Source organism: Muntiacus reevesi, chromosome 1, assembly GCF_963930625.1.
Source record: "Muntiacus reevesi chromosome 1, mMunRee1.1, whole genome shotgun sequence".
Classification (NCBI taxonomy): domain Eukaryota; kingdom Metazoa; phylum Chordata; class Mammalia; order Artiodactyla; family Cervidae; genus Muntiacus; species Muntiacus reevesi.
In genome coordinates this window covers 281,579,924-281,606,973 of record NC_089249.1, presented here as the reverse complement: position 1 = coordinate 281,606,973, position 27,050 = coordinate 281,579,924, and the positions used below count along the sequence as shown (strand labels likewise).

At 43.5% G+C, this 27,050-nt stretch overlaps 1 protein-coding gene across 2 annotated transcripts in view; it reads left to right on the top strand.

Moving 5' to 3' along the window:
* EFNA5 (ephrin A5) overlaps positions 1–27,050 on the top strand; it is a 284,983-nt gene that overhangs the window by 210,364 nt on the left and 47,569 nt on the right. For both annotated transcript variants that reach the window (XM_065922710.1, XM_065922618.1), the window contains exon 2: positions 25,471–25,763. In XM_065922710.1, the coding sequence (XP_065778782.1) occupies positions 25,471–25,763 (293 nt within the window). The remainder of the gene's footprint in view (positions 1–25,470; positions 25,764–27,050) is intronic.

Sequence of the window (27,050 nt, the reverse complement as noted above, 5' to 3'; positions counted from 1 at the left end):
TTTTAAGTTAAAGGGACAGTTAATAGCCCTAACTTGTCCTGTATCTATTGAAGCTAAAACTGTGTTAATCAAGCCACAGCAAGGTACTGAGCATTTCCAGTCAAGGAATGGCTTTTCCCTGCAGGAAATGCTCAAATTCAGAAGTCCGGCTGCACCCAATCAGGGCAACTGTGCATTAAGGTTGTTCTGAACATATGCTAATGCTAACTGGACCCAAAAGTGTTAGTTTTCCAGATCATTACAGTGCTTGTGAAAAAGAATAATTAACGCTGAGTTAAATGGAGAGAATTATCCATTAGCAGATACTGCAGCAATGAGCTTTAACAGCAAAAAAAAAAAAAAAAAAAAAAGACGTTTTGGGGTGGTATGTTTTATTACATGCCTATATGTTGTCCTAGGGAGATGGAATCAAGGTAAGATTAGAGGCAGAGAGTGATAAACTTTCTATCCTAATCTGATACAGCATTTTAAATAATTTATTTGATAAAAGCAGTGCCCACTTGTGATCTATATAGTATGTCAGGTCTTCCCTCAGTTAAAGCTTTTCAAGAAAAATGCTGGTCAGATTTGAAGACCGCATATTCAAGGGTTTCCAGTGTGGCTGGCCAGTAATTCCTTATCCCACAAAGAATTTTAAAAATGTGCCAGCTTGAAGGAGGTCAGAGGCTAAAGCAGGGAGGTGTTTAACGTGCATTTTTTTTTCTGTCTCACTAATAGACTGTTGACATGGGTCTTTTGTGAATTCCCAGGCTAACTGAATGTATTAATGATCTGAGTGAGGGGAGGAGCAGAGCCTGCTTAGATTTCAGCGTATCAGGTTTTGTTTAATTTCAGTCACTCGTTTGTTGACGGCGAGTATTTCACTCGGATGAAACGCCTCCTCCGAGTGAGCTCTGAGATCCTTGGGTCCGTGTGTATAAATCATCTGGCCTGCCACGACACCCCAGCCGGCAAAGCCTGTCGACAACTGACCGGGGCCAGCTGTGTAAGGCCGTGAAAAGACATTAGGTTTTGACATCAGCTGACTGACAGCTACATTTGGAGGTGCCCTGGTGGAGGGCCTGAGATTTTGTCAGAGTCCGTCAGGTAGATGGAAATCACATTTAACGTTATCACATGCCTTTAACCACTCAGCTGAAGGTAAACTGTCCTCAGTGCATGGAATTGAGCTCAAAATATCCTCGGTTTAGCTCTTTAGACCTAAATACCTCTCTCTCTATCTCACCTTCTCTCTGATTTTGTAGCCACGGCAGGAAGAAAGTTTAAGAAGTAAGTTATATTACAAAACAGTAATAGAATGATTTTTTTTCCTGAAATGTTTTCTGCCTTATTCCGTCCCTACCCTTCTTTAAATATACTAAACATGATCAATGTATGAGCAAGTAAAAGCTTAGTAGACATTTTACGTTCTCACACTAACAAAATGCCCTTAAATTTATCATGGCTACTGAAAATGTGAGTATTTGCATATTATAAAATTTCCCTAAATTTTCACTTTCAACTGCTTAACTTCTGGAAGTTTTCTGATTATAAATCTTGAGGTTTAAAAATCACTAACCTAAGAATATTAGTTGAAGTAGGTTACCATTCTAAGTAAAAGATTCTCTGCCTGAAGCTGATGGACACCTGAAGTCATTTAAAATCTAAAACTGAAAGAGGCAGATCACAAAGTAGGACTTAAGGTGATGAATTGAACTGATTTTAATGTAGCATTTGGAGAGATTATATGTTTATTCCGAATCTTTATTTAAAAAATTAAATTATATTTTTATTTATTTTCATGAATATTTAGGTAAAAACAAGTAGAAACAGTTAAAGAAACAGTCATTTATCTTAAAACACTTTCTCATTGCGTTTAGCATAAATGATTTTAAAATAACTTCTAAAAAGAGGGTTATAGAATTTTATGGCTTTAATTTTCTGTCTTCAAAATTTGGGTGACAAAATATGAATACATTTTTACTTTTAGAAAGCCTGAGTATCAGCATTTGCTTTAGTTTGTATAAAAGCAACTGCAGAGTGACAGAAGGAAAATGTTCACCGTAATGATGAAGGGAATTATTGGCTTTGTTCGTGTTGGAATCCCTTTAATGTTTGAAGAGCGGGTTAATGATGATCTGCATGCATACAGCTGTGCATCCATCACACACACAGGCGCACACGCGCGTACACACACACACACACACACACACACACATATGCAGGCATTTTTGCCTACAGGCTGCTGAGAGCTGATTATTCTTCTAATCAAAATTGTCACAATCAGGGGAGACAATTAGTCAGGTTAGGGCTCTGCTGATTTTGCGTGTGGCCCTTGGCGTCAGATGGCCTTGAGCACTCTCGAATCATATCAACCAGTGTTCCAATAATACCTCCTCTGCCCCACCTGCTGCTGTCAGGATTCGCTGTTCAGCTCCGAAATTGCTTGAGTTTGTGAGTTGTTTATTTAAATTGAGACCGCAAGGTACAGAAATTTTCTAAAGCGGAAACTTGGCAACCTCTGTGACTGGTGCCATTTGAAAATTACCCGGTCAATAGCTCTAAAAATCATGAAATCAATTACCTATAAATAGGTTTCTTTTTGTTTCTGTACTTATTATGCACTTATGAAATTCAATTTATAGAGTTCAGTTCCTATGTAAAATGCATACAACATATACTGCTTAAGACAGTCCCACATATAATATGCCTAGCATATTTTAAGCCTTACTTAAATCTGACATAAGACCCATTTGACGATAATACATTTTCATAGTTTTCAAATGAAATAAATTTTGTCCTGAATGTTAGCTTTACTTATTATAATAATCTGGTGATTGGCTGATTTTTCAGATACTGAAAGTGTTCTAATAAAAAAAGCAAGGCTTTTTATCGACCCTTTTAATATCTTATATGTCTAGATAGGTGTCATATCTTTCTAGTTGAATATTCTGCCAGTTTTAGAATTCAGTCTAGAATGTAACTCAGTTTTAGGGTTTTGTAGTCAAAATGTATATAGTTTATTTTAATATCTAGTTTAACTTGTATATTACCATTTAAACGTAAAGTATCTTTAGAATGATGCCAGAAGGATAGAGATCTACTTAAAAGAGTATGGGGCTTGCTATTCTTATATAAGGATGCAACATTCATAGAAATTTTTTTTAAAAGGAGAAAAGAAAAACCAGATAAGCATTCCTTTTTTGTTTCTTGAAGGCTTTAGGTGTTTTACTGAAATACTAATTTTATGTTTTTGAGTTAGGTCTTTGTGTGTGCATACTGGTGTATTCCTAAGTTTTCTCGTGTGTATGCACTATAATTTTTATATTTGGCTAATGACTCTTAGCAGGGAAGATCAATTTAAAAATGATTCTCTAAGAATTTAATACATAAGAAATAATTATTTGTTTTATATAAAGAAGTTTTGCTTTCATAGTTCTGATCATTTGATGAAAATAGATTTGAGTTTCTCCAAGCAAATGTCATAAGTCGACATTTCTTAAATGGGACTGGGCTTGAGTAATTTATATAATTTCTCTATGCATTTATTTATTCACTCACTCAAGCTTATATTCATTTATTCATCAATTTATTCATCAAAATCTATTCTCTCTTTATATAAATAAATTTACATATATAAACATATATTGAGATTATTTATTCTCTACCTCCCTAAACAGTGAGCTAGTTGATAATCTCCAAGTATTGAATATATTTTAAAGATTTGTTTTCCCTTTCTATTTTGCAAAATTTAGGAATATTTGTTGGGTCTGTTTGTTCATGAGAATCATATTTTTATCTTAATTTTTGCAGTTTATACCTTGAACAGTCTTGCATTATTTTTTTTTTTTTTTGCTTTTACACATATGCCTAGATAGCTAATACAAAGCAATGTCGCTGATTTATCTAGCTGCTCTATGGGCAATTAAACCAGGAGTATTATCACAGCAGGAATAAGTGGGCAAATTACACATGTGAAGTAAATGGGTCTTTGAAGCTTGAACACATAGGTATTACTGTGCAAGAGGCTATGTTAAGGTCCCTGAAGGGATCAATGGAGGTTTATTGATGAATACCAGAAAATAGAGAAGTGATGTCATAAACGTTTAACAGTCTAGTAAACTTTATTTAAGGTTTTCTATATTTAAGATTTGCCATCTTGGTGAGATCTACAGCTTCTTTTATGCAGTAGAGGAGGGTTGTCTTCAATACATTGAGAAGAAAGCTCTCTGACTTCCCAGGGGATTAACCCCAAGGGATCAAAAGCCAAGGCCAGGCAGCTCTCGATTTCCTGCGATTGTCTAAAGAAAATGAGAAGCCTCCAGAAGCGTTACCTTTGTTCTCTCAAGAAACGTGACAAATGATAAAGCATTGTGACTTTTAAAATCTTGCTTATGAGTTGCGACATAGAGGCAGAACTCTCATATCCTCATGGGTTTGAGTGGTCTCCGGTTGACCTCAAGTATACTATATAATTTTAGAATTCTAAACACCCCAGTGTCTCACAAAACAGAGTGCAGTTCATGTGAAATAATGAGTACTTTGTTGGAGGACTTAGTAGATGAACCACATACATCCAGTGCCCTGGTTTTCACCCTTCGCCCTCTAATTGCGTGGTGTTTCATGCTTTTATCAATTATGAGCAAATTTTAAGGAGCAAAAGTAGGGGAAAAAAAAAAAACACATTTGAGTTGCTGAGGAATAGTTCCAGGCAGTAGGCTCTCATGAATGTTATATATGAATTATAGCTTTGAACATACTTAAAGACATCAAGAGGAGAAAATATTTAGTCAGCAAAACTAGTTTAGAAGAGAGAGAATGGCAGAAGGCATCCCACACTCCAAGGCCTGGGACTTAATTTAAAGCAAGTCCCAATCAGGCTGATAGCACCAGCTTTCCAGGAAGTGAAGATTTTGCTGTCAACCAGAGAAGCCGAGAACTTTGTCTCTGGAATCCTAAACCCAAACATGCAGAGGCCCCAGGGTGTTCAAAAAGCCATTCTGTTTCAATGAATCAAAATGACCAAAACACATTTTTGTTTGGCACAGCCCGCTCCCTCTCTTGTAACCCCCCTCCTTCCTCTTAACGCTATAGTTGAGGCGTATAAAATATTTCAAGGCTCTCTGTCATAGTTAACCCAAATTTATTGCCAAAAATAACAGATCATTTGAAAGGACATGATTTGCCTCCCCTTTGGGACCTGTGGGTCTATCTACCATGCATAACAACACAACATTTATGTCAGCATATCCTTCATCAGAGAGCCAGAAGGGAAAGCTGGAGAAATAAAAGAAATGACGTCCATCTGTTTAACATGTTGTCAACAGTTTTGGAGACAGACAAAAATCTTAAATTACCTCTGCACTTAAGGTACCTAATTACCTTCCAGAAGACGTTGGATGAGAAGAAGTTTTATCTGTCCAGCGAGGGTAATACAGATGTGGGTTTTTTCCCCCATCGTTTTTTAGGCAGAGAGAACAGGTGTAGAACAATTCTGATTAAGTGCACATTATGCATTTATATCCCTGTAACGGGGATGTTGGAACTGAGAGAGCCCCTCAAGGGCTTTAGATGTTAAGAGACCCCATGAAACAATTCAGAAGATACTTGAGGGGGACATTTCTCAATGATGACCTCACTGATTCTTCTCATCATTAATGCTGGCCGTTTCCTGTTGGGCAGTTTCAGCCCTCCGTAGGGTTGAGAGCAGGTGCAGGGGGAGTTTGATGATGTGATAAACTGTGACTACAGCTTTTATCGCAGCTTTTCACCAATGATGACGTTCCTACCAGTTGCCACTGCCTAAATAGGCCTTAGTTTTGTCGTTTTCCATGGGAAAGGGTGGAGTCCTTTTCGTGACTGTAGCCGTATTTTGCCCTTCCCACCTTACATAACAGACACTAGACACCTAGTCATCATGAGCCCCTGTGTCCGCGCCCGGGACACTGGGCCGCCTTGAGGGCCTGGTTGCAGCTGCGCCTCACTGCCCTGAGATGGATGTCAGGAATGGAAACCCAGGGATGGAATTTCGCAAAATCTTAGTGTTCCATTGTGATGGCTTACCGTTTAGTTTCTGAGATGACTCAGTAGAGCATGATCGACGCTGAACTGAAGCCTCATTGTAGAACATTTAGGTCATCTAGTTTTTTACTTATTTAAGGTGAGATACAGAGAAATTAAATGACTTGCCCAATTCACACTCTATTTAAGACAAAGACAGTATTTAAATCTAGGTCTTTTTCTCCTATGACATATATCACGTTTCCTTGCAGAGGTTTATTTGTATGACTCTCTCCCGCACTAGATTTCTTCAGGGCAGGACTCTGTCGCGGTTCATTTTCGTTTGCCCACAGGAGCAAAACCTGAGCCACATATACTTGAATGAATGAATGAATAAAGGTCAGTCATAAACATGTGAAAAGTTCATCAAATTAAGAAAGGTTAGTAGGTCAGTCTGGGCTTCCTCAGTGGCTCAGTCGATAAAGAATCCGCCTGCAGTCTGGGAGACCTGGGTTCAGTCCCTGGGTTGGAAAGATCCCCTGGAGGAGGGCATGGCAATCCACTCCAGTATTCTTGCCTGGAGAACCCCACGGACAGAGGAGCCTGGCAGGCTACAGATCACGGGGTCACAGGAGGCGGACACAACAGAGCGACTAAGTCCAGCGCAGCGCAGTAGGTCAGCCTAGCACCATATTGTTCAAGTGAACTGTGAAGTTAAAATAGGCCTTCCTGAAGAGAATGTGCTTGCTTCTAATGGAGTGCGGTGGCAGGCTATAGCTGGCCTCAGCAGACTTGGGAGGCCTCAGGTGTTTCTCTGCTTCCCGGCCCTCACCTCCGTCTTTCTGTCCAGTGTGTCTTTCCTGGGCCCTTCCCCGGCCCTGCAGACCACTCGCCCTTTCGCAGAGGTTACCCACTGCTTCCCATAGTCTTTCGGGGGTCTTTGCCAGGCGACAGGTATTAATGAGTCAGAGAAGTGAAAATACGTTAATGCGTTAGCAGGCACGTGTGATTTCTCTCCTAGGCGAAATAACACTCACCCAGGTAAGAACTGAAATTCCCTCTTGGGAAGTTGTTTTTGTTTAAAGATTGCGTTTGTGTCCCAGAAGTCACACCGCATGGGGAAGCGGCCCTTCCTTCCTCTGTGTATTTTTTTTTACCTTTTTTTAAAATTTATTTTTTATTGGAGGACAGTGGCTTTACAGCGTCGTGTTGGTTTCTGCCATAACCACCGTGAATCAGCCGTGGGCCCACATCTGTCCCTCCCTCCTGATCCTCCCCCGCCCCGACGCCGCGCCTGCGTGTTTTTACGTCCAGCACACTTCCACCAGGCTGAGTTCCCTGTGTATGCACAGTTCCTCCAGAGAGTCAGCACTTCTCCTCCCCTCATTTATAAACTTCTTTTTGAAACCACTCTTCCTTCTTTCACAAACAAAAATCTATTATAATTACACTCTGCTCGCTCAAGAGATGTTACGATGACTTATCAAAATTTCTACTTCCAAAGATCCTTGAGGTTCTCATGATATCTTTCAAAGCAGTACAGCTCTTGCTGAAAAAATGCCTTTTTTAGTTATGTAAATAATGGAATTGTACATGGGCCTCTTACCTGTTACTATTTGTCAAGCACCGTCTAAGCACTTGACAGTCAGTCCCGATTTGCTCGTTTCATTCGTTCCATTGATCCTGACAGACGTCCTAGGGGTGCAGAGTTATGCCAGTGCTGCAGATGAGGAAACCGAGGCAGAGAGGCTAGAGTAACCTGCCGAGGGTACAGAGTCCGCAGGGGGAGAGCCCAGATTCGAAGCTCGACAGATGGCTTTCTGTCCCTTCCCTGTGTGCGCTTCCCAGTGCTGTCTGCCACGATCCATGAGAAGGTCGTCCCTGCTCAGTTATCAGGTGGATGTCTGTGGAGTCTGCGAAATGAAGAGGAAAGTTGGACTCTTTCATCAACTCTGATTTCCTTGATAACCAGCAGACAATCAGCAAACGTTACAAACCATATGTGCTGAAAAAGCCAGGTGCCACAAGGAGGACTGGAAATGCAATTTTCTTTCCACTCTGATTTCCCCTTTATATTAGCGACGCCTCCCAAGCGGCTCGTTGGACACCTGTTCATGTCCCGGGACATCGTGTACGATCTGCGGCCATCCTCGGGGAGCCCTGGGTGACTGAGCTCCACGCTTGCCAGGGGTTTCTCTGCCCCTGTCCACATCTCTGCCTGAGCAGCTCTAGAATGCTTGATGAGCTGCCGAGCCTCCCAACCCGCGGGCCCAACGACTCGGGATTTCTCCATGGTCAAATTCGTGCTGCCAGAGAGCAGATTTCTCACCCGGCTTTTACATTTCCCTGCTGCCTTTTTGGGCACAGGTGAATTAGTGAAGTGGGCACAAGGAGAAAGCGTTTTAGACCTCTCAGTAAGGCATGTGTGTTCTCGGTACAGAGTGGATTAGAATACTCTTTGGGGCCTGAAAATCATGTCTCAAAATGGCAATTTTCTATTCTTTTGTCCTGTGATTGACAGCTTTGGCATCACTTCATACTTAAATAAAAGGCTTCCCAGGTGGCACAGTGGTAAATAATCTGCCACCAACCTAGGAGGCTTGGGTTTGATCCCTGGGTTGGGAAGATCCTCTGGAGGAGGGTGTGGCAACCCAGTCCAGTGTTCCTGGCTGGAGAATCCCATGGACAGAGGAGCCTGGTGGGCTACCATCTATGGGGTCACAGAGAGTTGGACACGACTGAGTGACTAACACACAGACACACACACACTTAAATAAGATATTTTATCATTAGTCCCGAGACTAAAATTAGATTACTTAAACTTGTAAACAGAAAGCATTCAGACTAATAAATATTGAAAAATATGTGATGAGATAAACATTTTTTTTTCCATCCAGAATGAAGCACTAAACAGAAGCGTTATTTCAGACTGGGAGCAGATAAATAGCAAACTATGTCTGAAAATTATGCTCCGGGGTCTAGCCCTTTTACTAATTTTTACAGTAAAGGTTATTTTACTTCCATGTTTGACTTTTGCACAAATGGATTTGGAAAAGAAGAGCCATTCCTGCCCTGTGTATAGCAGCTGTGCTTACTGGTTTTGTAATCTGTAATCCTAAATTGCGCTTCTATTTTAACTTCAGCATTCCTAAAGCACAGGATTCTTATCAGATGTTCAGACATGACTATTTCAAATTGAAAAGAGAAATTCAGCCATTAAGTCTTCTCATCTTCTCTGAGATTTTCTTTCTGATGTGATGAAGTGAACTACTTCTTCATGTCGCCCGTAATTTCCCCTTACACCACCATCTTGCCTGTGCAAACTTTTAAACAGGCGGTAGATGCCAGAGCATCTAAAATCTGTAGTACCCGTTTCGTCTGGCTTGGCATTATTGTTAAGTCAGCGAGGATCCTAATGGAGTGCGGGGGATGAGAAAACAAGAACCCAATCAATAGACGCAAAAGGCAGATGAACTTGCATAAATTAGCACTCTTAATAGGAAAAGATAAATGCACATTCCCTTTCATCTTTCAAGTCATATACATTATTGAAAGAGGTCTAACAGATACCACCCTGAGTTTTTAAAAAATCTTTTTTCAGGGGTGCAAAAATTAGGAAATGCAAGTAACTGAGCATTGAAGTGACTACTCTGGACCGCTGAAATCAGATCAATGTTTCAGATCCAGTATGGGGAACTCAGTATGTTGTGTCCACACGGCTCACACTGTCCAGTGTTATGCACAGAAATACCAGCCCTCAACAAAGATCTTCAGAGGAGGGCTTGTTTCAAGACCAGAGTTTGTCTTGGAGGAACGAGTCTCTGATCCTGACCTTCGAGTCTTTTCAGGGAACTCTGTGTTTACACCAAGTCCACTCCAGAAATGGCAGGAAGGATTTGTCAGATGAAGAATGTCTGGGACCTGGGTAGTCACGGATCATCTACCACCGTAGCCGCACGCGGTTATTTCACTAACTCTCCCTGGCTCAACTCAGGCAATTCCGAGGGAATGATAGCTGCGTGTCCTGCTCCCCGTTATACCGATTACACTCTGCCTTGGGGGAGTAACGGTGGTTCTGGCACGAATGTCAGAGGGTAGCGGGGGTCTGGCACTATAGTTCCGCGTCTTAATGTAATTAGCAGCGCCCAAGGATGCTCTGTACCACATCTTCCTCTGCTCTTCACCTCTTTGTTTATCGCTTCTGTCTGTGGGAAAGGAGCTGGGTGTTAAAAAAGGCTGACAATAACCTTCAGGACCTTTGCTAAACGACAGTCTCAGCCATGGCTTCGCCATCTCACTTGGGCAGGCTTCAGTCCAGCCCAGCAACCTGATCACTTGTGTTGCTGGTTGATTTGATGCAGGCCAATAAGAAATACCCTGGTGCTTTCTTGATGGCATTTCTCCAAAGAGCTCAATTATAGACAGGGAGAAACCTGCACCCCAGGGAAATTTTCAATATCTCTTTCATGATATTAGGGAATACTCTGGTTTGAAGTAGGTGCTTTTTAAAATAAGGTATGTATGAAATTCACACTGCTATCATTGTTTTTATTATTGTTTTACAGCACCTGGAGAACTTTTGCTCTTGGGGAAATCTAGAAATTCTCTCTTAGGGGAAATACCATTTGTATTGTTGGAAGAGAAAGAAGAATTAACATGTCAGTGTTGTTTTGCTCTCAACCCAGACAGCCAGAAAGAGGTTTTTTTTTTTTAATGTCTGCTAAGTATCAGCATTTCATATCTTTTTCTTTGCATATTTTTAAAGAGGTCTTTCCTTAGCCCTTTCCATTATTGCTCTTAACTGTAATCAGTGCTTTATGGTTATATTATATAGCTTTGTTTCATTAGGGCAATGAACATGGTATTGAACAATAGCAATATAATGCAGGGAAACAGTTTGTAATTCAGCTGGAAATTGCTAATGCAGTAGACAGTCGATAATACAATCAGCTCGACTTTCCTAGAAAAACACAAGTGAAATTTCCCCTATTTTTCTCTTAAATCCTCTCATCGGGCGGGAGTGCAGCACTGGAAAGCTGGTTGCCCCTGAATAGAGAATTTCTGTATGCCCTGGGTTTTGAATGACATCCACAGGTCCTGGGAAGAGCTCCTATTTAAGACTCAAATTCTCCCTGGAGACTTGTTTTCTGAGAGACTAGATAATTAACAGTCCTGAAAGGAAACAGCTGGATGAGACGGTGCTCAAAGTTCCTCCCTCTCGTGCGTGTCTCTCTCGTCTTGATGCAGAAGTAGGGTTCTTGTGAAATTATTATCGAATATCACGTCCCAAGGGAAGACCAGGGGCTCTCTCTTTACAAGCCTATGTTATGCATGCTTTTGCACACTGAAGAATTCATAATTGCTGGAGGTTAAGACTGGTAAACGTGAGTCATGTCTAGGACGGCAGAGGCAAGCAGGTTGGGTGTTTTTAAGGAGTGATGCCTTAGGATTTTAATGCTCTCGACGGTAGTAACTTCCTTGTGGTTGTTCTAGAGTCAAACCCAACCGTGTCGAAAGTTTTTATGTGAGAGGAGTGCACACAAATACTTGGCTGGAACTATAATGCTGAGAATTCCATTATATTTTACTTCGGTGAGTGCTTAGAGAGGCTGGGTTGCAATTTACCATTAGGGAAAAATAGGAGTGACGCATCTATTTTTGAGCCGCCCTATACATTTCCCTAGTCATTGGAACCAACACAACCTCCCCACACGCGATATGAATTTTTAAATGTCCTAATGGTCCAACGGAGAAGAGCAGTATTTCATGTTTCCAGACACTTCCACACATCTCTGCCATCTTTGGAGATATCGATTATATCTTGAAGCCACCACCCCGATTTTAAAAATAAGCGAAACTAAATGTCACACTCTGCTGGGCACCTGTGGGTTGCTTCCTTGGGCTTTCATGGCCAGAAACTTGTATTTAAACTGAAACAAAAGCCAGAAGCCCCCCCGCCCCCTGGTTCCACCTGTTCAGCTCAGTTCCTCCTGTGGGTTAGCATGGCTGGTCGCCTCTTAGCACTCACAGCCCTGATGGGGTACGTGTATGCCCCAGACCGTGTCCCAGGCGTGTGGCAGACACGCGGGAGCTCACATCACGGCCCGCAGGAGCCGAAGGAGAGGCGTTTCTGCCGCCCGGACCCGTCTCCCTCCTCCCCGCCGCGTGCACGCCCGGCGCAGGGCGGCCTCTGGGCGCACAGTGGGTGTCCTCCGCGCTGGCCCGTCTTCTGTGCTTCCAGGCCGCCCACTCGGCCAGCGCGCGGCCTGTGTTCCTTTCTCTAGTCGTGTTCGCACGACCACAGCTGCCAGCACGTTTAGTGACCAAGACTCAGGGTTTTCAGTTAGGGGCTGGCTTCCTGAAAACATCCCTGGGTGGGTTTTGGCTGCGGTGAATCTCTTCTCAGCTCCAGGGTGCCTGGCACAGAGTCTGAGAGGGTGCCAAAGTGAATTCCCTGTTTGGTTACCCTTTCACTTCGCAGAGATAGCGGGAGAGGTATATTTTACATTTGTCTCTTCAATATATTTAATGTTTAGGACGGAGAAGAATCTGCGTTTCTTTTAGAACACCAAATGCCTTGTGGTTTTAAACCGTTGTCACACACGGAGCAGGGACTCGGATGTTGAATTAAACAGTGAACTGCCCTGTTTTGTAACTGTGCGATGCAGTCCCCTTCGCCTCCACCCCAGATAGGGTTTTGTGCTCCGTTCCAGGCCCATGTCGTCGCTCCCACATGCCTCCTTCACACCGTTGTCATAGTTTGGCCCAGCTCGCCAGAACCGATTGGCGACCCACTCGAGTTCACATTCTCCCTGTTGAACCTGAACAGGAATACAGCGTCAACGGGCTCGTGGAAGGAGCTTTGCGGTCTGGGCTGCTGCCGTCGGCCGCTGGGAAAGCCAGCTGTGACCCGTCCTCTCAAGGTCCTCGGTGCTGAGTTGTCATCCAGCCTGGCGGGCCCCTTATCACGCTCTTATTTCATCATCTCTGTGTCTTGGCATTAACCATCCCTCTGAAATCCCACAATCTCCACAAGTGGCTCGTTCAGAGCTTGTCGCAGGACCAAAAATTCTGAAAGTTCAAGAGGAGGGTCATGTGCATTTGCTTTGAACTCCAGCTCTTTTCCAAGGTAGACACTTGGAAAGTGGAGCCTGCTAAAATGGAGGGGGAGGGGAGAAACACAGGTCTCTTCTCCGTCACCGAGACAGACAGCATTTAAATAGGCAGGGATATCATAGCACTCGAGAATCCCCTGAAGTGCTTAGATTTATTTCTGAGAAATAAATGGTGAATTGTTTATTTCTTTCTCCCCCTTATGTTTCCTAGGGATAGAGCAATTAGTTTCTTATTTTTTATGATTGCATTATTCTTGCATATATCTTTCTGTGGTCCAGGCTATAAAAGGATAGAGAGGATCCAGCTGTATGAATGAATATGCTTTTAATGAGTGTGGGGAGGAAATAATAATACTAAGTAGTGTAAAACCATTTTTATGTGATGAAGCCAAGTACCTTTGTGCCCCAGCTCCCCAGTCCGGAGCCACAGGCCACCAGTAAATGCCTGCGTAGAATGACAGCTTCATGTGATCTGGTGTTAACAAAGGTACCTCACGGTGTATCTGGTCTCCACAATGCACTTAATGTGATTTTTATTGAAAGATGGCAGCATATTCTGTCTTAATTTCCAGGGTCGAGGAAGGGTAAGATGGAGTATGTGGCTTTTCTCTAACACCCTTCATTCTATCTTTGGGTGAAAGCCTTGCTGAAACAGTGAGATAACACAGTTGCTGGGTGATAATACAGTCATTTTCGTGGTGCCATGAGTTAATTTCAGAGGTGAAACTACCCTGACGCAGGAATATAATGTGGCGTCTCCCCTCAGACCAGCCACTTGCTCAGAACAGCAGGTGGGTGTCGAGGGTCTGCCGTGTGCAGGGCAGTGTGGGCTGCCGGCAGGGCTTCCCTCCCCTCTGTGGTCTCCCTCATCCCCTCTTCCTGGCCACTGTCCTCTTGTTGTTATTCGGTAATTCTCCGTGTCGCTGGAGTCCCCAGCAGTGATGTAATTCCGTAGCACCCAGCCCCAACTCTGCCATTAATTAACTTTCAAACGGCCTGTGTTAGTCTCCTGAGGCTTCCATGACAAAATACCATGGGCTTGTTGGCTTAAAGAACAGACGTTTACTTTCTCATCATTCTAGAAGTCCTGGATGAAGGTCCAGCAGAGTCAGTTTCTGATAAGAGCGCTCTTCCTGGACTGCAGAGGCACACGAGATTGGAGACGGGTGAGGGGGGTGCATTTTTTGGTGCCTCTTCTTGAAGAACACTAATCCTGTTGGATTAGGGCCCCACCCCTATGACCTCATTTAACCTTAATTACCTCCATATTTATCTACAGACACAATCACAGGGTGGTTGAGGCTTCAACGTATAAATTGGAGGGTGACCCAAACATTCAATCCTTAATACTGCCCAAATAAAAGGAGGGAAAAAAAAAAAAAACTTAAGAGAACCACATCATGACGTGAGAATTTTGTAGTCAAATTTGACCTGACACCTGGTGCTTCCTCCACTCAGCAGTGGCCCATGTGAACACATGCTGAGGATGGCCGCAGGGGAAAGTTGAGAAATCCCAGGAAATAGCCAAGTGCCAGTCTGCCTTCCCTCCTTCCAAGAGAGGAGGGATGGGAGGGGAGATTTCTAACACCCAGGAGTGCCCAAGGACAAGGGATTGGTTCTAGTGATTTTCTACAAAGATTTGAGCTATGCTTTGGCAGCTCTGAGGTGATGAGAAAGTTGCTTTCCTTTCGTGACCCTGGCCTGGGGAATAAAGGCTGGGTGTGCTGACCACAGAGGCGCATTCTGGTCTCTGTGACTCCTGTGAACTGGGGCAGACCCTGGGCATACCCCAGCCTGGTCCAGGCCTGACCTGAGCAGAAGGGAGCCTCCGAGCCAAGAGATTCTCAGGATCGCCAGCCTGTGGTGGCTGGGCCACGGCTCAGAGCAGCGCCGGGGCTGGCAGCCGCTGAAAGGGAGCCCTGGGTGTTCCTGCCAGTGTGATCGGCGCTCGTAGGGTTTTGTGAAGCCGGCTGGTGAACCCTCTCAAATACAGGCACCCAGTGCCGCTCAGCTGTGTAATTGGGATGGAAATGGGCCAATGAGAGGCAGCAGTTTGTGCTTAACCTTTGGGGAGGCCTGTTCCAGGAGACTGTGTGTGGGGGGAAGAAAGAAGCATTGCAAATAATAAGCCTCTCTGCCTGATTTGTAATGAATTAGTAATAAATGGCCTCGTGCTCCCTGCGAGTCTGACGGTCGCAGAGCAGCTCCAGCTAAGAGCACGGGACCACATCTTATTTTGATCAGCTGTAGCATAGCAAAGACATGTAATTATCATAATCTAACAATTAGCCTGGCATCACTTTCCAGTGTTTAATTACCCCGATAAATGGTAATTGAATAGAGGACTTAATGACGAGAGAAACTTCCATTCTGCCTTAGGTGCTTAAGTTGTCTACCCGGCTGGGCGTGATTCTCTAGCGTTGCTTGAACAACAGGCCTGATTATCATTTTCCTTTCTGCCTTGGGCTGTTATTTTGTTTCCTGGTCTTGACCTTTATTTGTCGTATTATTTAGCTCTTATCAACATTTGATACTGGGGTCCAGAACACAGAAGGAGGTTATTGGGCACTTTACAAAGTTTGGTCTGCTTTTAAGCGTTGCTTCCAGCGTCCATCAGCTACGATTTCCTGTCTGGGACATCCCTTAAGTCACCACTATGTGCAGACACCGTGATGCGCATTGGGGACACAGAGATGAGTAAACTCCAGACTCACCTTCAAGGAGCTCTCTGTGTAAAGAACAGAAGCCCCCGCAGAAAGAACTAGAGTCATAATAGTCGTGGTGACCTGCTCTCAGTGCTCAGTTCAGTTCAGTCGCTCAGTCGTGCCCCACGGACCGCGGCACGCCAGGCCTCCCTGTCCACCACCATCTCCCGGAGTCCACCCAAACCTGTGTCCATTGAGTCGGTGATGCTCTCAGTGCTATCCCAGCATTGGTTTTTTTCCCCTATATCTATGCATTTACCTTGAATGAATTCAATGTTTTCTATGACTACTCACCACCTAGTTTCCAACCACTCCAGATCACTTCCCTCTCATGCCTGGCTCCAGATTTGTATCCAACTGCTCGCAAGGTCCTGACCACACCACGTGACAATAGCAACTTTCTCGTGTGCCAATTTGCATAGAAACAGCAACGATTTCTGCTTTGCATCCTAAAGCTTTGTTTAAAACGCTAGTATCCCTGCTGTGCCCTAGTGTTGCAAGGTCCTTGCCTACCCTGGTCCAATGAAGATCAAACGTAAAAAGAAGCCATAGAACATTTATTCTCTTTCTTCCACCTTGTGTTTGCTCATTTAATAATAAACTAATAGAGATTAGCTCCACGCTATGTAGATCTCAGACACCCCACCCCAGGTTTTTGAAAAGTCAGGCCATATTTCAGAGTTAGATGGCAATGATTCAAATAGGTTATCATCAAGCTATAATGCAAATGTTTATTTTTCTGCTTATCCAGCAGTAGGTAAGGAATAATATAAATATTTCTTTTACTGCTTGTGCAGCGGTAGGTAAGGACCATGAAATCATTATTTGAGCTGGTTAGTAGGAAGGACATTAACTGTGGCTCTTTGGTTATCATTCTTAATTTTGAAACTAGGAAGGCCCTGAAATTGGGCTGCGTAACTCCACCCTTGTAGGATACCAAAAGCTGTGTGTGGGCCATTTGGCAAGAGGCTTATTGCCTTGACTGACTCTCTGCCCCCCTTATGCCCTAAACAGAGTCTGTTTCTTGGGTCCTTGTTCTCCCAGGACGGGCGCTGGACAACCTGGTAATGGACTTCCTGCATGTGTTTTTGGATCGGGGTGTGTGGGGCAGCCGCTTCATTCCGCGTGCTCGACACCCCGCAGACTCTGGATAACCTCGGACGTGAAGGATGGCTTGGTCAGGAAGCTCCTGACCCGGAGGAGCCGAGAAGGAGCCAGTTTTGCGTGGTGGAAGTGACCTCCATGAGGTTGTACACCCATTGCCAGACGATAATTCTTTATTTTATTTTTATCCCTTTTAGAAAACCATTTGCAGTGGTCTGCGATGTGTCAGGTCTGTGGAACTGTGCCTGCCTAATTCTTTGGCTGATTTAGCCAGTTGACGTCGACACATTCTTACTTCAAGCCCGAAGCCTCTTTGGGGGCTTAGAAGCAATTAGACTGTCACCCAAAGCTCCGGGTCCCTTCCTGAAAGAAAGTCTTGTTTAGGCTCTGCCAATTTAATGCTTTGTTTCCTTTGGAGCTCCTCAGTCAGGCTAATAAAACAAACTCCAAACAAGTTAAAACACTGGAGGACAGAACATTTGTGGGCCTTGTTTTTGAAACAGGTACTCCATCTGGGAGATACCAATTTTAAAAAGTCATTCAGCCCGAAGTGACTTGTACTAGAAAAGCAACAAGCACAAGGTATTTGAGATTTCGGTCCTTCTATTTGAGATGAGTAATTAGTGTTAATTGAGTGATTTTTAAATGACTTGCTTTTAAAGCACACACAGAGAGAAGAGAAGGGACAGGTTAGTATACTAAACCACTAATAAATTCTAAATATCTGGCCAAGTAAATTACATCGTATTCTTATCACCAACAGCTACTGAACTGAAGACAAAGCTCTCATGCTGCAGAATTTGTGATTACTGAAACATTTATTTCTTTTCTTCCAGCTTGCATGTGTAAGAACTTCATTGGAATTTTCATTAATGGATAAGCAGAGCTAGGCGTTGGCTCTGGGTTCTAAGTATTTTGTCAGAATTGTATGCTTCGTCGAATGAGAGTGTGTGTTGTAGCCTACAGCCTTTCAATCGCACAGGAATATGTGGAAGACATAGCTGAAATTCATCCTTGAGTAGGTCTTCTTTTCACTTGTAAAACTTCAGTTTTGTGAGGATTTTCGTCATTCTCGGTATGTTCTAGAGCCTGAAAGAGCGGGATTAGGCTGCCTGAAATGATGGATTTCGGTCATCGAGCACTGTATCTCATTCAGCCTTAAGAACTGGCCTGGTATCGGTACAGCTGTTTATGACTCTGATATCTCAGAACTAAAAATGAAGGTCAGTGGCCCATACGTTTGAAAGACTGGCTTGTTTCAGCCTGTGTGAGAGAGGGGACATTTAAAATCAGCAAAGCAAATTTCTTTAGTTCCCAGGGATGCGAACATGATTTATCTACCCCAAGTCTGATTTGCTGTTTATGTTTCTCACTTTAACCTCTGCGGGAAAACAAAAAAACGTCTTCAGCTTTAGGATGCGAAAACCATAAGGCTGGCATTCTGTGCTGAAAGGAGTAACAGAAGGAGACAGGAAGAGGCATGTCATGCAACAGAGAACGCGTCCTGCCATTCTCCTCCCGAAACATATTTATAAACCAAACCCCACGTCTGTTGCCGAGCCCGTTAGGCCCTTCAGGACAGATGAGAAATTCTTCTGGTTAAAAAGAGACATCTTATTCTCAAACTAAATCTATAACAGAATTGAAAGGCTGTGCTGTCAAGACATAGTCACTCTAGATTTAGTTTAAAATTTGGGAGGAACCCTGAGCTGATAAATTTGCCTAATCTTTGACCATAAATCATATCCTTCTTTTACATTTCAATTTCAGAATGTAATGTATTAAGTTGCCCCGTAATTAAAGAAGTGACACTGTAGTTCGGTTCAAATAGGAATATTAAAACAATCACCGCCTTGACAGATTAAAATACATTTAAAATGTAATCATCAACTATCCAGTTCATGAAAAATAACATTTTCATCACTGAGTCCTTTAGAACATCCCACGAGAGGGGGATGAAAGTTCCTCGCAGCTTCCTAACCTCTAATAGCCACCCTGTCTCCTTTCAGTAATGCTGTTTCTCTATTTATGGAGTGAAGAAACTTCACTCAGGAACTGCTTGATAAAATACCTTGGTACGTATTTCCCTGGAAGCAGGCTCTCTGCTGCGCCAGCAACATATGCTAAAGGCCAATTTAGAACATTTGAAATGTGCCCCATACCCTTTCTTTTCCAGTTACTAAAAATGAAGTGCGTTTGGGCTTTAGCAGAGAGGGTGGCGTGAGAGGAGGAACACCGCAGGGGCAAGTGGCTAGAGGCGACCTCGGAGCACGCTGAGGCTGCTGCCTCCCTGCAGCCTGAACCCACGACACCCCTCGTGCGTCCTGTGGACGCAGCCTCCCGGCGCCCGGTGTCCGCCCCACGACAGATGGTGGTCGAGGAGGAAGTGAGGGCAAGGGTGTGCAAAACCGCCCACTGAGACAGGAAGCTAGGTGACGGCTCCTCGGCAGAGCCAAGAGGAACCAAGGTCACAGGAAGCTGAGAACGTCCGCTCGAGGGCACGCACTGGAGTGGGCAGGCACCAGGTGTCCCCCGCGGAGTGACCCACGTTTGAAAATAAAGTATTTAGTTGGGAGCAGAGCCCTACACAGCGGGTTAACTGTGGTCATCAAACAGTGTTTTGGTCCTTTTCTCAGCAGAAACCTGGTGGTACATTGTTGATAACTAAGAGAAAAGACAGCCTATCAACTCTTAACTTCACCTTTGTGGTCTTGAGTTCATTTGAATTCCAAGACTCAAGCTGCGATTCCCTTTCTCCAGACAGGTTAAATAAAGAGATAGATATTTTCAATAGTTTAAATGTATCACGAAAACTGTATTTAACTGTGAAATGCCATCAGGAGAACACTGAAGAAAAAATAAGAGAAACACGCTCATCTGCATAGAGACTTTGTAGCTTGAAGCCCACCTTTTGTTGTTATTTTTGCTGTCAGTAGCCCCAAAGCTGTATTTTTTTTTAATCCAACCCTCCAGACAGCCTCTAAGTCATCAAAACAATCATGAAGTGCATAATTCGTTTTAGTAGGTGAATTGATTACAAAGAATTAGTGGCCATGCTGAATTTTATTCTTCTTCATTAACTAAAATGATCCTTTTGCAATATATATGATATTCTCAACCAGTCTACTGCCAAATGTTGACAAATGTATACAGTGTGTTCTTGTCCTAACGAAATATCCATACTACTGTTGTATATCACATGGAGCACTGACCTGAGTACCCATGCAACGCAGTGGAGGACGGGGGCCATAACTCTACGCCCATGAGATGCCTCCCGGCTCCTGGGGTTTGTGTCGTCAGAGCAGCAATCATTTCACTCAAACACAGGCACTTTTCTAAGGGTGGCAACCGTGCGTGCTTTCACACTGTAAACCGCTGTGATAATTCAGTAGGGATCGTTTTGTCATTATTGCTGGTCTGTTGTATGCAGCCAGGAATTCTTTACGATTCATAATATGCAGTGGTTTCGGAGAGGTAGAGAACCACAGGTGCAAGGGATGGAATTACAGACTAGGAGTTAAAGGGGAGACATTTATAAGAAAATTTCCCAGAAACTTACAAGTGTGTTCAAGCAATGGCAGGCTTCCCGAGAAATTTGTAAATGTTGGCGTCTGGAATCATTCCCGGAGGTGACTCTGCTGCGTTAACATGAACTAAAGCTCCTGAAAGGAGTTTCCTGATGGAAAAACGATCTCTTTGTGTGAATGGCTATGGAGCCTAACAGCACTTCATCCCCGTGAAAGACTGGAAGGATGCTCGTGAGTCAGGAGCTAACCCTGTGATCTGGGACTTATTCAGACATTGATGCGCCCTTCAGTTTTCCCTGCAGGAGTCTGGGATCAGCCTACTGAAAGAGAGAGCAGGGCTTGGGCCCCTTGTAGCAGCCTCTCCGAGAAGATCAGTGTAAACAGGATGAGGGGAATTATAGCCAGGAATTCAGGCCATTGTGGGCAGGACAGAAATTACCTGCTTCAGAGCCCATTGGGCTGGGGGTGAAATTCTAACTCTGCTACTTGTTTCCTGTGAGGGGAAAAATTAAATAAAGAAGAATGAGAGCTGAAGAATTGATGCTTTTGAACTGTGGTGTTGGAGAAGACTCTTGAGAGTCCCTTGGACTACAAGGAGATCCAACCAGTCCATCTTCAAGGAAATCAGTCCTAGGTGTTCATTGGAAGGACTGATGCTGAAGCTGAAACTCCAGTCCTTTGGCCACCTGATGCAAAGAACTGACTCATTGGAAAAGACCCTGATTCTGGGAAAGATTGAGGCAGGAGGAGAAGGGGATGACAGAGGATGAGATGGTTGGATAGCATCACCAACTCGATGGACATGAGTTTGAGTAAACTCCGGGAGTTGGTGATGGACAGGGAGGCCTGGCGTGCTGCGATTCATGGGGTCACAAAGAGTTGGACATGACTGAAGGACTGAACAAAGTGGTTAACAGCTTCTCTGAATGTAATTTTCTCATTGGTGTAATGAAACTAATTGTAACTACCCAATAAGGATTTCACGTGACAACATATGTAAAGCCATAATATAGCAGATTCTGGACATGACAAATATTTGTTGTATCAGTGAATGAAGGAGAGAACTGAAACCCCATGAAGAGTGAGAATCATTCCTCTGGCAAGATTCAGAGAAGACCTGAGAATTTGACTTTAGCAATCAAATCTCAATTCTGAGGTCAGACTGCTTGGGTTTGAATTCAGCCTCCACCCTTTTTGTTCCTGTAACATTAGGCATGTTTCTTGACTTCTTAATCTCAGTTTCCTCATCTCCAACTCAGTGTACTAATAGTGTCTATTCTGTGCGATTGTGATGGAGATTAAATTGAGACAATGAATGTAATATAGTAGCCACTCGACAATATTAGCTATACACATGTGCTTCTTCACAGTAAGGCCAGAAAAGAATGATTCAGTGCTTCTTTGTAGCTGAAGAGCATAATTTAGGATAGTATTAGACTAACGCTAAACCTTTCTTTGTTTTGTACTTAGCTACATTATACAGATGCCTTTTATGAGTTCCAGTTTGTCATTACTTTTATGTTCACAATGTCCATTGTTCGAAATTTACATTCGTAAACTAATTTATGCAAATTGAACATGTGAAACAGAAGTGTAGGTTGATTCTATGGTAAATCATAATCATTTCTTTGTTGTATGCATAGAAGGATATCCATACTAACTGCTGAGATAATCTAATATTTAAAAACCAGCTCCAGGGACTTGCCTGATGGTCCAGTGGTTAAGACTCCACACATCCAACAATGGGGTGCAGATTCGATTCCTTGTGGGAGAACTAAGATCCCATATGCTCTGTGGCCATAAAAGTAAAGTACTTAAACTTAAAAAAAAAGGGAAAAAAAGAAACATCTTGAAAAAATAGGTAAGAAAAAATAGAATTGGCTTCAGAGTGATTTACTTAATACTGCACACAACGTAAATTGTCTCCAGAAAAGGATAACTGGTCAACCCAGTGTAAAGTGGGTATTCAGCCTCAAGGTTTGTTTATCAAAATTATAGCAGAATTAACAAAGATAAAAGTTAGAAAAGAGTAGCTAAATTTGAAGCACAAAAAAACCTGTCAATTTGTAGAATAAAGCAATCACAGAATGGGTGTGGGGGGTGGCAGTGCTTTTCATTTTCACTTTTAAGCCAGGTCCAGGGCTAGTAGAAGCTAAGATGAGTGACATGTCTTAGGGAACGGAAAAACTTCCCCCTTGAATGTCTTTAAAATCTATAATAGTAATATAATAATATAGAGTGCATCTGGGCATTGCCTTCTGCTGCGGTTCTTGTCTGGCTCTGGGCCAGAACTGTCAGCCTGCTCTGAGTGCTGGTGATTCACGGCGCAGCACCCTTTTATCTGAACGTTGCAGTGTCTTTTCTTTGTACTTTGGCAGTGATGTTACCTTGATGTTCAAAAACCTTTTAAAAGCAGCACAGGCTTTCCTTGCATCTTGACAAATCGTTGTCTGCCGGTAATGAAGAAAAAGTAAACCTGGTTTCGTGATCACTGTAAATATAAAGAAATAAATACTTCCAAGGGTTTTTTAGTTTTTACAAATGGATGTGTACCTTGAGACCCCCTTATGGAAAAGTGTGAGGGGTCTGGCCACCTTCCCTTATTTCTCTTGCATACATCACCATGCCGCTTTTCAAAGGCATCGAGCAAGTGGGTTTCTGAGGACCATTTGATATTTGAGGACAGAATTTGGGATTTTTACATGACATCCTTTCTTCCAGGATTTTTAAAAAGGGAAACCCGGGGATTATTTTTATTCCTCCATTATGCACTAACTGCCACTGTTTAGAGAGTAATATTCTGTCATCTGCCCATTTTAATCTATCCTGTTGATAGTAATGATGCTTTTTATTCACCTGTGCTTGTCATACATTTCCTCATCCAAGGTCTGAGGCAGCCATGTGAGGTCAGCAAGGTGCATTCTCATTATTATTCTACTTAACACGTGAGGAAACTGAGGCTCAGGATGGCTTATGCCTCTCCTGTTCAGTCAGCAGCAGATCAAGTCCTTAAATCCTGTTCTGCTCACTCAAAATAAGCAGCTTTACCTCTGTTAGCATGGTGTGTTTCAGAAGGGAACCTCGAGTTTGTCGATGAATATTTAGCATCCAGAGCAAAGGGACCAGCGTTCACAACAACCTGTGGTCCTCGATATGATTGGGTGCCACACTGTAAGAACACTGTCAAACTAGAAGACACGAAGAGGGCCACAATGCTAGAATGATGAGTCTGGAAACTCTATCAGAAATAAACAAAGGAATCAGGATTTTCAAGCCTGGAGAAAGGGGGGTACAGAGACACAGCTGACATCTCCGAATGGTTTATGGACTACCTGGTGGAAGAGGAATTAGATTTGCTCTTTGCAATTTCAGGCAGCAGAAGTAGGATCACTGGATGGAAATCACACAGAGGTAGATTTATGCTCAATATAAGGAGAAACTTGCTAACATCTAGCGATGCCTGAAAATGGAAAAGACTAACTTACTGTCACCGGGAAGCATTCTCCCTGAGACTGGCATGAAGATTATATGACTTTATGGGCATTGTATTTCAGCACTAACGTGGTTTTATCATGACCCTCCTACGGGCTCACAGAAGAATTTCCTCACCAGCTAGAAACAAAGGGCTTTTGTGGCCTTGTCCACCCTGATTTTAGAAAGTTGTGTACATAACAATTCCTGTTTCACACACCACTGGGTCCTGGGAAAAACTGTTCAGTTGATGGGGAAAGGCACATTAGTTAAATACACAAAACTTTTCTAAGGTCGTGACTGAAGCAGACGCTGTGGTGTGTGCAGTGGTGTGTGTGCGCGCATACCTTTTAGCTCTTTCAGGATGGGGTGGCCTTGGTTTTGCTCTTTCCGTTTGACTTGCTTCTTTCCCTGCTGCTCGGTCCAGCCCTAGAACACAGCCTATGAAACTGAAAGGAATAAGGGGAAACGTCATTTGACTTAGGCTTCTTCAGTTTGGTAGGGAAAGGGGCAGGGTGTCCAAACAGAGAGTGGCTAAAACAAGTTTGTGACAAAGCAGATTTTCTAAGAGAGACACCAACTAGGATCCAGAGTCTCCATTCTGGGTCTAGTTCAGTGGCTCATTGCTTCATCATTATGCCTTTGGGTTTAATTTGGCTCTGAAGGGGAAGTGTTCTAGGAATTTAATTTTCAACTTTTAAACTTTACAGTTCTAATTCTCTCAATTTTATCACTCTCATTTTCCACATTTTGCATAGGAAATGAAGAAGGCTCTCAATTATAACAAATGCCATTTATTCTTTAAATTACTTATTCAAAAACATTTATTAAAGGAAACACTGCTTTAGAAATATGAAAAGTTTGCTTCCATATATATATGATTTTAGCCGTGAAAGGAAAACAGTCCGTCAGAACCTTTCACACTTAAAGTGGAAGCGAAGTGCTCCGTTGGCAAGGTGTTGGTAAACAAATACAGTACAACTCCTCCAGAGAATGGCTTGCTGTTACTTAAGGTTTGAAACAGCAACATGTCAAACCATGCCTCAAATCATCAGTTCAGTTCGGTTGCTCAGTCGTGTCTGAGTCTTTGTGACCCCACGGACTGCAGCACGCCAGGCCTTCCTGTCCCTCACAACTCCCGGGGTTTACTCAAACTCATGTCCATCGAGTCGCTGATGCCATCCAACCATCTTATCCTCTGTCATCCCCTTCTCCTCCTGCCCCCAATCCCTCCCAGCATCAGGGTCTTTTCCAATGAGTCAGCTCTTTGCATCAGGTGGCCAAAGTATTGGAGTTTCAGCTTCAGCATCAGTCCTTCCAATGAACACCCAGGACTGATCTCCTTTAGGATGGACTGGTTGGATCTCCTTGCAGTCCAAGGGGCTCTCAGGCATCTTCTCCAACACCACAGTTCAAAAGCATCAGTTCTTCCTCAAATCACATGGCCCCAGATAGACACTTGCTATAATAAATGTTTCTAGCCTGAGCACCACTGAAGCATTGGACCGCCAATCCCAAGCAGGACGCCTTTGCTCCGTGAATAACCGCGCCGCGTTCCTCTTCCCGCAGGTTCCAGAGGGGCGACTACCACATCGACGTCTGCATCAACGACTACCTGGACGTCTTCTGTCCGCACTACGAGGACTCCGTCCCGGAAGACAAGACGGAGCGCTACGTCCTCTACATGGTCAACTTTGACGGCTACAGTGCCTGCGACCACACGTCCAAAGGCTTCAAGAGGTGGGAGTGTAACCGGCCTCACTCCCCAAACGGACCGCTCAAGTTCTCCGAGAAGTTCCAGCTCTTCACACCCTTCTCTCTAGGATTCGAATTCAGGCCAGGCCGGGAATACTTCTACATCTGTGAGTACACAGCAATTTTTTTTTTTTTTTCATGTTAGGGGGCAGCTACAAGAAGCCAGACTCATTTTTTTCTTTTTTTTTTTTGGTTAGCCATGTGTTAGAGAATTGCAGAGAGCTGGACTCTGCCTTATGGATGTCTCCTTGTAAATGCCTACACCAGGATCCCTTGATACATTAGCTGGAAATTGGGAGCACAAATTAGATTAAAGACACAGTGCCTCTCCCTGCATGAAACTGCGTGTCAGCCTGTTCAGCAAACCACCGCTGACTTGTATTTCTTTTAAATGAAAATTGCTAGGACTTCCCCAAAGCTCAGGAAGAGAAAAAGATTCCTGAAAGAAAAATTAAAGGAAATAATTAAATTTACATAGCTTGAAGTCATTGGATTTCTTATTCAGGTGTCAGCAATATCCTTTCAGTCATCCACATGTTGAGGGAGGAAACCAAAGCTCCTGCACATGTCGGCATGCTGACGATAAATACTCTCTTTGCACCAAGGAGAAAAGACAATTATTAAGAGCAGCTGTGTCTTTAAACAGCAAAGAGCGTGAAGAAGTACCTAGAAAGGGTTCCCAGGGAGCTGGTGTAAGTGAGTTTCCCACCTGTGAGCGTTAAGAGGCTCTCCTGAGAGAGCTCTAAAACCTTCCCTGCAGACCTCTCTATTAATCACAGGGCCATGGCCTCGTATTGTCCACCATCCCACATACCACTGCGTCCTCAGGCTACACACTGGTCGTATTAATGCTTGCATGGCTTCACTGTGCACGGGTCACCTCGGGATCTTGTTATCAGGCAGATTCTGATTCAGGGGCTCTTTGGTGGGACCCGTGATGTGGTGTTTGGAAAGCTTCCGGTGATACAGCTGCTGGTCTATGGACCATACTTGAGTGAGCAGGGTTGTAGGAAGACCTAAGTCAGGCATCTTGCTGTCTACCTGGACTTGCCTTTAACGAGGATCAGACATTTAGTGCAAGTCGCTCAGTCGTGTCCAACACTTTGGGACCCTGTGGACTCTACAGTCCATGGAATTCTCCAGGCTGGAATGCCGGAGTGGGTAGCTGTTCCCTTCTTCAGGGGATCTTCCCAACCCAGGGATTGAACCCAGGTCTCCCGCATTGCAGGCGGATCAGATATTTAAGCTATCTGGCCTTTCCCAAGCGTTCCGTCAGCTGAAGATAATAAATATTTAGGGTACTTTGGTCTAAAGGACGTGTGCGGACCAGTTTTATCATGCCTCAGAAATTTGGTGGTGGAGGGGGTGTTGCAAAATGAAAAGACATTCCCTGT